Source organism: Myotis daubentonii, chromosome 9, assembly GCF_963259705.1.
Source record: "Myotis daubentonii chromosome 9, mMyoDau2.1, whole genome shotgun sequence".
Classification (NCBI taxonomy): Eukaryota; Metazoa; Chordata; class Mammalia; order Chiroptera; family Vespertilionidae; genus Myotis; species Myotis daubentonii.
Genome location: NC_081848.1, coordinates 78,632,095 through 78,645,656, shown reverse-complemented (window position 1 = coordinate 78,645,656; position 13,562 = coordinate 78,632,095). Strand labels below are relative to the sequence as shown.

Sequence of the window (13,562 nt, the reverse complement as noted above, 5' to 3'; positions counted from 1 at the left end):
GATGGATGGACAGATGGATGGATGGGTGGGTGGATGGATGGAGAATCACAGTGCCATTCTTCTGAATTGTACAAAAAGCAGATAAATGTATTTATTTTATCAATGACCATACATGAATTTTTGAAATCTCTAACTTGAAACTAACCTTCCCAAGGCATGCGATTCCCAGAAACTCCCAGCGTGCCCTCGGGACGGCCTGTGTGCCCCCATGACTTTCCCTTCCCTCCACCTTTGAGCTCCTCAGGTGAGAGCACCGCAGGACAGGCACCTGCCTGCCCTCCCCCCCACACCCCCCTCCTGGCTGTAAAGCTATTATTTGCGGACCATTCCATGACTGAGTCTCTCAGAGGATCCTGGCAACCACTGTGGGAACCCATTGACAGATGGGGAAACTGAGGCTGGGGAGAGACAGAGGCTGGTCCTGGGCTCCCGTGATCAATTGTGACAACAGAAGTAGCCGAGGCCGTGTCTGAGTCCAGCACTGAGCTGCCTCTCTTCCCACCAGGCAGCCCCTCTCCCCAGATCTGGTTCCGAGGTGTGGACCGCAGCCCGGTGGGCCACTCGGGCTCCGTGTGGGCCGCCTGGTCGTCCAGCTGTTGCAGCCTGAGTGGGGGGGACGGGGTCAGCCCCAGGCGCTATATCTGGCTCGGCCCTGGAATGCGACCCCGGCAAGGTCACCCTCCGATGGGTGGGCGCTAATTATAGACCTGCTTGCTCATCTTTCCGGGTCCTTCAACCCGCAGGGAGGCAGGAGGCCTCTGAACCCGCTGAGGGGTTCAAAGGCCCGCTCAGAGCAGCTGAAGCCCCATCACCCAGGGCCGGTCCGCCTTCCCCATCAGAGGGTCGCCCGGGCTGGGACTCAGGGGCTGGGCCCTGGGTCCTGCTTCACACAGGCGGGCCGCCTTTTCCTGGGGACAGGTGGGGAGTGGACCAGGTCAGGGCGAGCAGAGGGGCCCACCTGGCTGCCTGTCCTCGTCAGCTGTGCGAAGACAGGGGTGGCGGCTGGCCAATCCTGAGAGGCTCTGCTTTCTGTTTTATTTTATTTTATTCAGCACTGTTTATTGAGCACCTTTGACGCTTCGATCTCTACTTTTATGCGGAAAGCACGCAACTCCCGAAATCGAGATGTTACAGTGTTTTTTTTGTTGTGCAACCATCAGTTACCACCACCCATCTCCGGACTTCTTCATCTTCCCAAACGGACACTCAGTCCAAATTAAATACACACTCCCCCTCCCCTCCCCCAGCCTGTCTATGAACTTGACTCCTCTAGGGACCTCCTATGAGTGGACTCATACAGGATTTGTCCTTGGTGACTGGCTTATTTCACTTAAAATGTCCTCAAGGTTCACCCACCTTGTAGCAGGTCAGAGTTCGCTTCCTTTTTAAAGCTGGGGAATATTCCATTGTGTGGATGGACCACATTCTGCTTATCCATTCGCCCACGGATGGACTTGGTCTGATGGGAATAGCACTGCTATGCATGTGGGCGCGCACACACCTGCTGGACTCCAGCAGATGCTGCCTCTCTAGGCAGAGGCAGAAATGATCAATGCCCAGGGGGGCTTCGAGCAGAGTCCCGGAGCGCACCTGCCTGCGCAGGCGCTCACAGCGGTCCTTGCCATGGAGGGTTTTATTGGGATTTTAAACACAGCACACCTCTCTTTCTCACATGCGTGCACGATACATTCACAGACAACCAGGATCACACAGACACACGTACACGCGTGCGTGCACACACAGATGTCCGCAGACAGTCCCCGAATTCACGGACACCTGCCCACACACAGGCTCCCAGGTGCGTTACGCTTTCTTTCCATCCACCTTTTACCTTTCAGATCGAACAGCGTTCAGAGCCAGGGGACTGGGTGCCTCTCGAGGCCAGCTTCCCAGCCAATCTTACATCCCAAAGCAGCGACTCGGCACGGACCCTGCTGTCCTCACAAGCAAACATGTTCATGTAAAACCTGCCTTAAAATCTATTAAAGAACAAGGTAGAATAAAATACTTTAATGTTCCAATTACACATCCCCCCGCCTTGTCCCACAGCTGCACCTCGGGGAGCCTCCTCGGTAGCCAGGACCCCGCATTCAGCTGGTCTTCCCAGCTGGTGGGGGTCCCTGGTGGGTGGGGGCCCCTGGTCAGCACAGACCCACGAGTGTCTTCTTCACAGCAGTTCCTCTCTGAGTCCCGGCTCGGCCCCATCGTCCCGGCTGAATTGGTGCTTGTTTGAGAGAGTCAGCAGGAGCGGGGGCAGTCACTTACGGAAACCTGCCCGGCCGGGATGGCCAGCTATGATGGACGGCAGACACTCAGCCATTGACTGGTCCACACCTACCGGGCTGGGCTGGCCATGAGCTTGGCGCCCAGCCATGGGGCCACAATGCATGAGGCCTCCACTCCGCCCGCTGGGCACCTAAGCGAGGCCTCCCCGGCTCCTCTGCCGCTGTCGCCGCCGCTGGGGCTGGGTGGCCTTGCCGGGTGGCCTGGCCAGGCCGCCATGGAGCCCGGCCCCGCTCTGGAGCAGCCGCACCATCTCGTGGTCCTTGTGGTCGAGCACGCGGGGCAGGAACAGTGAGGACTTCTGTGTGCGGCGCGTCTTGAAGCCCCTGCGGGGCCGGCCCTTGCCGTTGACAGACACATACCACAGTCTCTCGGCGCTGGGCTGGCGCCGGGCCCCCGGCCCGCTGGGCACCGTCCGGTAGAGCCGGGAGGCATACGTGTTATAGCCCAGCTCGTGGATCCGCTCCACAAACTCGCACTCCGCGTTGTAGTTCTCCTGCGGGTTTGGGCAAGATGCCTCGGTCAGTGGCTCGGGGGCCACACGGACATGTGGCCAGGGTCCCAGGGACAGCTTCTTCTTCACAATCCCCCCTCCCCTTCGGCTCCTGCCAAATCTGGCTGCTTAGCCTGCCCAGACCCGTGCACGGGGGCCCTCCACACCTTTGCCGAGGCTGTGCCCTCTGCCCAGCGTGCCCTTCCTCCCACCTGCGTCTGGTGAACTTGGCCTTGGGGATCAGCTCAGGGCCTCTTCCTCGGCCAAGGTTTCCTGAGCACCTTGGGAGGAGTGGCTCTCCCTGTCTCCCCTCCTGGGCCCCAGCCTCCCACAGCCTCCACGGGACTAACCCTGGAGGGTGTCCCCAGCACAGGGCCAGCAGGGCCAGGGCCTGCCCGACCCAGCACCCTAATTGTCTGCTGGCGGCATGGATGTGAGCAGGACTAGACACTGGGACCAGGGGAGGGGATGGCACCCCAGAAGGAACAGCATAAAGGAGAAAGAAGGAAAAGCACACTGAGACGGGAAGGGGAGGGAGCACAGCCAGGTTTTCCCTTCAAGGCTGAGCCGGACCCCAACCCTGGGCCTGGGCCTTAGAAAGCCGCTGCCTTGGCCTCCGTCCCTGCCCCACAGGTGGAAGGAGGGATGAACGTGCATGGAGCGGAAGCCAGGAGCCCAGCGGGGTCAGCACTCCCCCTCGAAGGTGCAGGTGCTGCTCTCAGGGCCCCAGCACCAGGGGTGGGAAGGAGGTTGGCTTTGGCAGCGGGATGAATGGGCCCATGTCAGCTCGGCACAGGGTGGGGGTGTGGGTGGGAGTCCCTGCCCTCTGGGAGGCAGGCATCTGGAGGGTCAGAGGGGAGAACTCGGAATTAAAGGAGCTGTCACCAGTGTCTCCCAGGGCACCTTGTGGGGTCTCCCAGGTCAGGGAAGGGGTGTATGTGCCTCATGCTGACTCAGTCGAGGCTTCAGTCCCACCCCCAGGCGGGTGGGCGTACCAAGGGCCACACCCACCCCCCAGGGCTTCTCTCCCTGACTGTGCCAAGGGGCAGGGCTGGGGGGAGGCAAAGGTGGGCAGAAGGACCTGGCCTCTCTCCTGAGACTGGCCACTCAACAGGAGCAAGAGATCCTTGGGGTCTGTCTCTGAGAGCAGGTGACCCACAAACCCATTCTGAGGGGTCACAGGCTGGTGGGGGCCAGAAGGACTCTTGTTTAAGCATCAACGCCTCTTTCCCAATGGCTTGGAGATCGGAGGCGGGGCGGGGGATCAGCCCAGCCCCTCTCTGTTCCTCCCCTACAAGTGGGGGCTCAGGGCTCAGAAGCTCAATGTCAACCTCCACACTGTACAGTTGCGTGAGTGCAGCTGCGTGAGTGCAGAAAGACCCCAGCAGGACCTGACACAGGGTGTGACCTACAGCAAGTACCTGTGAATGAAGGGATGGATGCTGGATGGAGGGAGGGGGGAGGGAGGACAGGCAGATGAATGGATGAATGGATAGATAAGTGGGTGGATGTTGATAGATGAATAGATGGGTGGATGGACAGAGGACTGGAAGAGGGTGCGAGGCTGGAGGCCAGTAGCCCCACCCCAAGGTTGTGATGGTCCAGGTGGGAGGTGACGAGGGCCTGAGGCATGAGGGCAGTGGCATAAGCAGGGAGGTGAGGGGAATGGATGGAAGAGAGAGATCAGGAGGTCTAGTCTAGGACTTGGAGAGGGCCTGGATGTGGGGCTGAGAGAGAAAGAGGCATCCACCATGACTCCCAGCTGACCCTGGGCTTGAGAGAGTGGCTGGTAGGGGAGTTAGGGGAGCTGCCGTGTCCAGCTGCGGTGTGCTGCCCTCTGCCGGGGCCTCTGAGCCACCAGGGCTTACAGGGGTGACCTCTAACTCAGAGGGAGTCAGGGCTGGGATTGGGAGCTGTCGGGGTGCAGTGGCCGCTGAGCTAGGGAAGTGGATGAGCTGGCCTGGGGAGGTGACCGGCAGGCTGACGGCAAAGATGAGGGGACCCTGACAGCCAAGAGGCAGGGCAGTGGGAACAGCTGGCTAGCTGGCGGCGCCTAGGATGGGGACATGCGGTGGCTGTCACAAGGTGGCACCTGGCTGCCTCCCCCAGGTCTCTGCAGGGCAGCGAGACCGCTCCTGCTGGCACTCTGCAAAGCCCCACTCACTTCCACTGGAACTCCTGGCTATGCCCATGAGGTGAACCTCTCCTCCTCCTTTCCCCAAGCCAACGCCATGACACTTGGGGACAGAAGCCGCAGGTGGGCTCTGACCCACTGGGATCACTCAGGCCATGCTTTGTTCTGCCCCCAAAGCCCGGGGCCTGGGTTGCCCACGAAAGAGACGGCAGTAGCCTTAGGCTTCCCCTCTCAGTTCAGTCTTCCCTGCCGCCCTCGTGGATGTCACCAGTGTGGACGGGAGGCCCTCAGAGGTCAGACCTGCACCGTCACTGCAGGCCAGCGACACCTCCTCCCTGGGGTCGCCTCTCTCTAAGGGACAGGTCTGAGGTCCTTTCAAGAACAGAAAGTCAGTTCCACTCGCCAGGGGCACAGTGCCCGCGGGCCTGGGAAGCCACACTCCCTCAGGGAGAACTCAGCCGGGCTAGGGGCCTGCCCTGTAAACCACAACTGCTATGTGAGGGGCTGGGCACCAGAGGGCCCCTCCTCCCAGACACGCCTCTGTCCCGTGCCCGCTGGGCCAGAGCATTCCGGTCCCCCTTTCCCTCAGCAGAACATGTGCGATGAAATAATCGGCCTAAAGGCGGGTCTTCCTGCAATTCTTCTGGCCGGCGCTTTGCCCCGGCTGTAGAAGGGGCAGGAAGTGGTGGTGTGTTTCCCTTGCAAGCGCCGATGGAGTGGGATAACGGTGTGGAGATGGTCCTGGGCTGCGTCGCCTAGGTTACGTGTGGATGGAAAACCTCTCATTGCCCAAGAAGCTATCGGCCGAGTTGCATGTAATGACTAGTTGGAGGGAGCAAATTTCCTAGTTCCATGTACTTTACTCCATGTATCCCCCGCCCCCGCCCTGGGGGAAGGACATGCCAAGGCCCACAGAGTCCCAGGCAGTGGACAAACTGGGTTCCAGCAGGTGTGCCTGGGATGTGGGTCCCGTCTTCCTGCTTCTGGGCTCCCTCCTGAGGGCTAACAGCTCTAGCCTTCCACCTTTGGGGAGCACTGGCTTCCAGGCCAGTGGACCGCAGCTCCATCCGGGCCCTCCCACATGAGAGGCTGGACTCACCGATGCGTAGAGCCGTCCCCTCTTGTTCATGGCCAGGTACCGCCCAGAGAAGAGCCCCTTGATGGCCACGATGCCCACCTCCACTGCCGTGATCTCTAGAATACCTGGGAAGAGTGGGGAAGGCTCATCACTCCCTCTGCCTCCCGCGGAGCACAGAGGTGAGGGGTGAGGGCTGGGAGCCTTGCCCAAAGCTGACACCCCCCCGAAGGAGGGTGACTTTGGAAGTTCAGGGGAGAGAAATTACTGGGCGGGAGGTGAAAGGGCGGAGCACCGGGGAAGGTGCTCCAAGGAGAAGAATTCAAACCTGGAGTGGGGGGTAGGGGTGGGGGGATAACAAAGCTGACATTGCTACACACCGACTCCAGGCCTCAAAGGACGTGGAAACAACCCTGCCAGCTAGTTTCCTAACACTGCCACGGCCGAGTGACCTGCCCAGGGCGCACACACGTGTTTGAGCCCGAATTCAAACTGGGGTTGCAGACACAGCTCCCCAGCCTGGACCGCAGTGCCGTGGGGGTCCCGCAGGAGGACAGCGGGGGCCCTGGCTGAAACTGGTTCATGATATAATCCCGAGGGCACATTGAGGATGTCACCTTGGACCTGGTGGGCGTAACTGTCCATGTGGCTGGAGGGATAGCGAGGCCGGGTTAGACCCCGGACCTGACAAAGAGAAGCAGGCTGGGTCCCCACTCCCCACCGAGCGGAGGAAAGCTTGAATCTCCCCTAAGCGCTCTCCTGGACACAGAGCGCTTTTCCTTGGGGAGAGGGACAGCAAAGGCGGGGGAGGGGGGGGGCGCATTGCCCCTGAATGGCTCCAAGGGGGCTTGGAGTGTGGAGGGTACCCTCTCCAGGGGGCTCAGCTCCTGGCCCCGCGCCGGCCCCAGCAGGGATCCCAGAACCAGCCGTGGGCCGCTGGAGAGATTGGGTGGGAGCGTTCGGGTGTGCAGGCTGCACGAACTGAGCGGCGCCGGCACCAGAGAAACGCACGCCTGGATGCGGGACAGGAGCGCTGCCCCCTCAGATTCCCCAAGAATCTGGATGCTCTGAGACTCGGAAGAGCAGCCCTGGCTCAGAGAGAACTGGGGTGTCCCTGTGAGGCGAGCACGGCACCCGCGTGGCGGGGTCCTACACACACGGCCGGCGACGCGACAGTTGGTCTCCACCGCGGCTCCGTGGGGAGGCGTCCTCCGAGCGAGACCGCCCGCGCAGGGCTGCGGCTTCCCCGAGGAAGCAGCGGTTTCCCGCCGCCGCCGGAATCCACGGAGCCGCTTCCTCCGCCCCCTCCGCCCGGCGGGAGGCCGAGCGCACGCGTCGCCTCGCCTCGGAGGAGCCCGAGGCCTTGGCCACACTCCACGCCGCCCTCCTCGGCCCCGAGCTGGGGTCTCGGGCTCCCCACCGAGCGGACCGCAGCGAGTCCGTGGCTCTGCGCTCCTCGCGGGCGGGGCTCAGCTCAGGCTCGGTCCCGGCGGCCAGAGGGCCCAGCACGGCAGCCTCGCCCGCTGCGGCTCCAGCGCAGCCCGGGCCGCGGGTTCTGGCTGCGGTCTCAGCGCCTCCAGACCCAGGCGGAGGACCCTCGGGGCTTCCAACCCGGATCCCGAGGCTCCCACCCTGGCGGTCGCTCGGTGGTCAAGGATGGAGGCTCGAAGGCTGCAGGTTCCACCGGGAAACGGTCTGGCAGTGGCGGCCCGGGACCCTGCTACCTGCGCGGCCGCGCGCGTTCCGTGGGGCAGAGGGGAGGACGGGCGCCCCGGGGTCGGCAGGAGGAGGAGAAGTCGTCAAAATAATAAAGAGGATGATCAATGACTTGTCCAGCGCCTTTTTCTCCGAAAAACTCAGAGCTCAAACTTGCCCGGGCCACCGAATTCAGCCAAGCGGGGAGCCCTGGGCCGCCTACCGCGCGCGGGGACAGAGCTGGTCAGCAAACGGCAGCCGCCCTGGTCCTCGGAGGTCGCGAGCCCCACCCCACCCCCAGCGCCCCTCACGCCCTTCTTCTGGACCCGGGGTGGGGGGGGGATGGGGGCTCCCTCGGCAGCGAGGAGTGGTCCCTTTCCCGTCCCCCTCCGGGCGCCGACCCCGCCGGTGCACCGCTCCTCCCCGGGACGCGCCGCGGCTCCGCGGGCCGCCACTCACTGTAGGCGCTGTTCTCCAGGCTGCCGTTGACGCGGCCGCTCGGGTGCAGCTGGAGGTGGTACTTCGTGGCGCAGTAGAGCTTGCGGCGCCGGGGGGCCCCGCCGAGGTGCTCGTAGACGCCGCCGCGGCCGCCCGCATCGCGCCGCAGCCGCGCGCCGGGACCCGCCGGCCAGCTGGGCTCCAGCAGGCTGAGCAGCAGGAGCCAGATCAGGCCCATCGTGGCATCGCGCCCGCCCCGCGGCGGCTGCAGGCGAGCGCGGCTCCCATGGAAGGGGCGGCGACGGAGCCGGGCTGGGCGCGCGGAGCCGGCTCCCGCGCCTGGCGCTGCGGACTCGGGCTCCGCGGAGAGGGGAGGGAGGGGAGAGGGGAAGCGGGAGGGGTGGTGAGAGAGAGAGAGGGAGAAAGAGGGAGAGAGCGAGAGAAAAGGAGAGGGAGAGAGGGAGGGAGGGAAAGAAAAGGAGGGAGGGAGAGAGAGAGAATGAATCTCCTTTAATTTTCTCCCAGGATCGGGTGAAATTTCCGTTGCTGCGCAAAACGCTGTAAGAAAAGACGGTTCGTCAACAAAAGGGCGACGTGGTCCCCTGGCGGAGGCGCGGGAGGGGCGGGTGGGGAGCCCGGCGGGCGCGGGGTTCGGGCCAGCGCCGCCCGCGCACACTCGCCCCCGCGCACCGCCGTCGAGCCGCGGCTCCGCTTCGCCGCGCGCCCCGCGCCCCCGCTGCGCCCTCTGGGCTCTGAAAGGTCCCTCCCTCGCCCCCTCCCCCAGAGCAATTATGCCTCCGAAAATTATAGACCGAGGCCTCGAGGCGGCCGCCCCAGGCCCTGTCACCCCCTCCCGCCCCCCATCAATCCCCCGGCACAATGGGGACGCCGCCTATGACTGATGTCCGCGAAAACAACTTGCGGGGGAAGTCGCGCTGACAAACGCCCATTAGAGGCGGCGCATAATGAAGGGGCCGCGGAGAACGGTGCCGGGGAGAGCGAGGGGGGGGGGCCTGGGGCGCGCGTGGGGAACCCCGGGCTTGTGTCTGCGTCCAGGGGTCCCTGCTGGAGCCGCAGCGCTGTCTCAGGCGGGCCACCGGAGGCGGACCGGCGGAGACGTGCTTTATCCTGTCTCGCACCCCAACCGCCAGATCCGGAAGCGGAGGTTCTCACATGTGGGGGGGTGTGGATGGGGGGTGTCTCAGAGGGTCTGGTCCCAGTGGCGGGCCACAGAGGGGGCTGGGAAGGAGAGCGGAGAGCTGGAGAGAGGGGCAAAGAGGCTGAGAGCAAGAGACAGGCACAGAGAGAAAGACAGGGAGAAAGAACAGGGGAGAGAGTGACAGACACCAAGAAGCAGAAATGGAGACTGAGCCCCGGGCTTGATCCCCAGAGAAAAGCAGGGGAGGTGTAGTGGCCTCAGAGAAGGGAGAGGAGAGGAGGGGGGTGGCCAGAGGAGGGGGTATGGAAGCCCCTGCCCGGTGGGACAGGGGCAATAGGGTAGATGCCCCTGGATGGCCCTTAGACTCTCTCCCCTTGGGACCCCAGTGAAGAGGGGCTGTGGATAGAGTGCTGGGCAAAGCCACACCATCACACCCTTCTCAGTTCCCCTGGCCTCTGTCCCCCACAGCCCCTGGCCTCTGTCCCCCCACTGGCCTCTGTCCCCCACAGCCCTGGCCTCTGTTCCCCCATAGACCCTGGCCAGCAAACAGCAGATACTGACACACAAGCTCAAGCAAGGGGCTTGTTCCATGGCAAAGGGGGTGGTACAGGCAGCGATGAGGTCCTGTGGTCTAGGCCACAGTCTTAGCTCCAGGTTCAGGGTTCCTGGAATGACCCATCTCATCCACCTGCATTAGGATTTGGGATCTTGACCCTGCCCAAGGGAGGGGCAGGCATGCAGGGCAAGGGGACCCCCCTGAGCTGCAGGAGCTGGCACACCCCAGTCAGACATTTCTCAGTGTGGTCTAACACAATGTGCCCTCAGTGAGCCCACTCTGGCATGCTCAGTGCCAACGGCCCTGGGGGTGCCACCCGGCATCCCAGTTCCTGGGGAGGTTGTTCCAGGCCAGGCTCTGTCTGCCACCAGAAGGGTCTAAGCACCAGGCCGCTGACCGCTAGAGCCCCTGACTCCTGGAGCCTGCTTTCCTGGGGACAGAGGACAGCCCCTGGGGACAGAGCTGAGAGGGGACTTGCCCATCCACCCACAGAGCTGGCCTGAGCCTGGATTTCCTGTGAGAGCACAGAGGGGCACCGTGAGGGCTGGGGGCGCCTCCAGGTCCTCAGCTCTGCTCGGGAGTCAGGCAGGGACCTCCTGACGCGGTGTCCGTGTCCAGAAGCGACGAGAGGGAGAGTGGGCCTGGGGTCCAGAGAGAATCAGTTTCAGAGTGAAGCGTTCAAGACCTGCTGGGTCAGGGGGAGGGCAGGATTCCCAACCCCCTTTAATGTACAGGCCTCAGCCTCCTCCCCTGGAGGAAGATGGGCAGGAGCCAGAAAACTTCTATGGAAGAAGCTCAGGGTGTGCAGCTTCGCTCCTCTTCACGCTGCCCCAGGGGCGCCCTGTCCATTGTGGGTCAGCCGCATGGACCCCCAAGTGGACCTGCCCCCTGGAACTGGGGGAGGGGCTTCTGTGGAGCAGGGTGGCGGGGGCCGGAGGTCTGCTGCCTCTGTTCACTGTTGTGCCCACAGTTCCTGGGTGGCAGCCCCTCAGTGCCTACTCCCTGGATGAAGGAGAGAAGGAAGGGACGAAGGGCCCAGCAGCCGCTTCCTCGCCGAGTGGACTTGGCCGTGTGGCTCCTCTGAGATGCTGGTTCCTCGTGTAGAAAATGCCTCAAATACAGTGAGAGGCCCTCAGTAGAATGATCAGCGCAGAGCAGGCCCATCACCAGGGGACTGTTTCCTATGGAACCGCGACGCCTTTGAGAGTGGAACAGGGCACTGTTCACAGTTCTGCGGGGACGGCGGGCACCCACGGCTCATGGTCCCTTCCAGTGTGACTTTGCCGAGACAGCAAAGCTCGCTGGGCCGCGTTTGCTCCTCTGCTCTGGAGCTCCCTGAAGTCAGAGAGTGCTGTCTGAGGCCCTGCAGCAACCCCATCCTGGGCTAGCATTGGGGGGCACACGCCCACCTGCCCACCGCCCATAGCCTCTCCCTCTGGCTCCAGGCTTTGCCCACCTTCCTCTTTATCTAAATCTCCCTGACCCCTGTCTTTCCGGGCCCAGGAAGCCCGTGGACACCCCCCTGAGGGCCTTGGCTGGGCTCCGGACATCACAGTGCTGCCCTCAGAGGCTTAGGTGCAGCCAAGGGAGGGGCCCCTGGTTTCGTGGCATCTTCCTGGCCGGGCATGGATCTCATTCACAAAGCCCTGCTGGGCCGGCTGGGCTGGGGCACCCACGCAACCCACCCCACGGCGACCTCCGCCCCTCCCCTCCAATACGGAACCAGGTGGGGGGTGTAATGTGGTAATAGCGACCCTGTTAATTGCTTCCAAATGGTCACTGTAGCCATTTGACTAATTGGTCTCTTCCAGACCCCGGCCTGGACACCCCCAGGCCTGGCCCCAGCCCACCTCACCAGGATTCCCGAGACTTCTGCTCTGGGTGCCCCCACCCCCAAGTCCCCTCCCAGCCTATCTGGTACTTGTGTGACATCCTGTGACCCCACCCTCGGGTTCGGGCCTCAGCTCTCCAGAGCCTTCCCCTGGAGAGGGAGCCAAGGGAGGGGACGGAACACAGCGCAGTGTCCTGTGACAGGGTCCCAGCCTGCCCACAGGGGTGACTGCCAGATGGGGTGCTGGCTTCAGGCCCCAAACTCTGTGTTATTGTGGCCCCCAGAGCAGTGGGAGAGAGCCCCCGCCTCCAGCACCACCTGGAGCCAGTGGCCCTGAAACCGTGGCAGCCCTGCCTTACGGATGAGAAACGAAGGCTCAGAGACCCGATGAGACTTGCCCAGGGTTACACAGCTGGGAGGTGAGGCAAGGCCGCTGGAACCTCCGTCTGTCGGCTCACCTCTGCCACCTGATAGCTTCATCCCCAACAGGCTGTGGGTGGGTCCCGGGCCCTCACAGCAGGCTTTTTGCTGTCTCTGCCTTTGCTTCTGGCCAAGTTAGAGGCCATGAGCACCAGGTGTGGGACTGGAAGCAGAATCTCCACACACAGCTGGGCTAGTTCTCTGCCTGTGGGTAGACCAGCTGGCTGCCCTCCCCAGCAAGGGCACCCACTCCTAAGGGCAGAGTGTGGTCCCAGCACCAGACAGGAGCCGACCAGTTAGGGGGGTACAGCTCCCTCTTGGGCTCCCAGATGGCACCAGTGAGGGGCTCCTTTAGTCTCAGGAATCCTGGGCTTGACCACTGCCTGTGCCCAAGGGCAGTGAGGGCTGCTGGTGCAGAGAGGAACAAGAACCCCCTCCTCTATGTCAGCTGGACCTCGGGCTGTGTCCAGCTCCAGAATGGGGTCGCCGACCAGGAGCACCCCCGGATTACAGCCTGGCAGTCCTGATAAGGGCTATAGACGTGAACCTCAGCCACAAAATCACCCCTACCCCCAGCCTCCCTGGCCTTTGCACATGCTGGTCATTCCACCTGGGGCACCGGCTGCCCTTCCCTTCTAGAAACACCTGCTGTTCCTGCAAGACCCAATGCATCACACCTGGAAGCGCCCGCCTCCCCATAGAACCCGTCCCGTCCCCTCCCGTCATGCGCTCCAGTCCAGCAGAGACGGCCGAGGGACCGAGCCAGGAAGCAGCTGGCAGGGTGCAGGCTTGCTTTTGTTAATGAGAAACGTTTCTCATCCCCCGACTTCAAGAGGCCAGAGAGACGCTCGTTGCCGCCCACGGACTGAGCTGATGGCCTCCTCACCCACCCGGCAGGTCCCAGGGCTGGCGCCTCCATCTCTGTCACTGCCAGCTGCCAGGCCAACTGCCACTGTTCCCCTCAAGCCTGCTGTGCAAACCCCCTCCCCCAGTTTTTTGCCCGTAAGCACGCCCTCACCTTTGGGGTGAAGGCCACGCCCCTCACTTGGTCTGGTTCCAGCCATCTCTCAGTCTCCATCTCCTCCCCCCGCCCCCCCACTCCAGAGCCTTGACCAGTCGGGGTCCTCCTGGAGCTCCGCTCACCTTAGAGTCTCTGTGCTGCTTGTCCCCACCCCTGCAGCACCCTCTCCTCCCCTGCGCCCACTTTGGTCTTGTTTAGATTCTTCTTGTTCTTGGTGATCCAGCTGAGAGAGCCCCTTCTGGGAGCGGGTGTCTCTGCATGCCATCCCCTCCTAAACTCCTGGTGGGGTGAGGGGTCCCGGGGTCCCTCCTCCCAGGTCCCTGCATCCATCTCTGGTTTCTCAGTGCCCCCTCCCGGGGCTTGGCCTGAGTCAATCACTGAGAGAGAGAGAGAGAGAGAGAGAGAGAGAGAGAGAGAGAGAGAGAGAGAGAGATCCCCCCAGCATCCCTTGACTTGA

General features: G+C 63.0%; 1 protein-coding gene across 1 annotated transcript; it reads right to left on the bottom strand.

The window, feature by feature from the left end:
• Nucleotides 1–2,026: 2,026 nt before the first annotated feature.
• On the bottom strand, nucleotides 2,027–8,508 carry FGF3 (fibroblast growth factor 3). The gene is made up of 3 exons (XM_059711224.1): nucleotides 8,140–8,508; nucleotides 6,010–6,113; nucleotides 2,027–2,779 (listed from the first exon to the last, which is right to left on the bottom strand). Exons 1-3 carry the CDS (start codon nucleotides 8,354–8,356, stop codon nucleotides 2,417–2,419), a joined length of 684 nt encoding a protein of 227 aa, XP_059567207.1. The 5' UTR covers nucleotides 8,357–8,508; the 3' UTR covers nucleotides 2,027–2,416.
• Nucleotides 8,509–13,562: the final 5,054 nt, after the last annotated feature.

Excerpts from the sequence above, each read along its gene's own strand:
- FGF3 (XM_059711224.1), bottom strand. The coding sequence starts at position 8,356 with ATGGGCCTGATCTGGCTCCTGCTGCTCAGCCTGCTGGAGCCCAGCTGG. Across the intron at positions 6,114-8,139 it reads CCTGGAGAACAGCGCCTACA|GTATTCTAGAGATCACGGCA; the intron begins GTGAGTGGCGGC and ends CACTCTTCCCAG. Across the intron at positions 2,780-6,009 it reads GGGGACGGCTCTACGCATCG|GAGAACTACAACGCGGAGTG; the intron begins GTGAGTCCAGCC and ends CCAAACCCGCAG.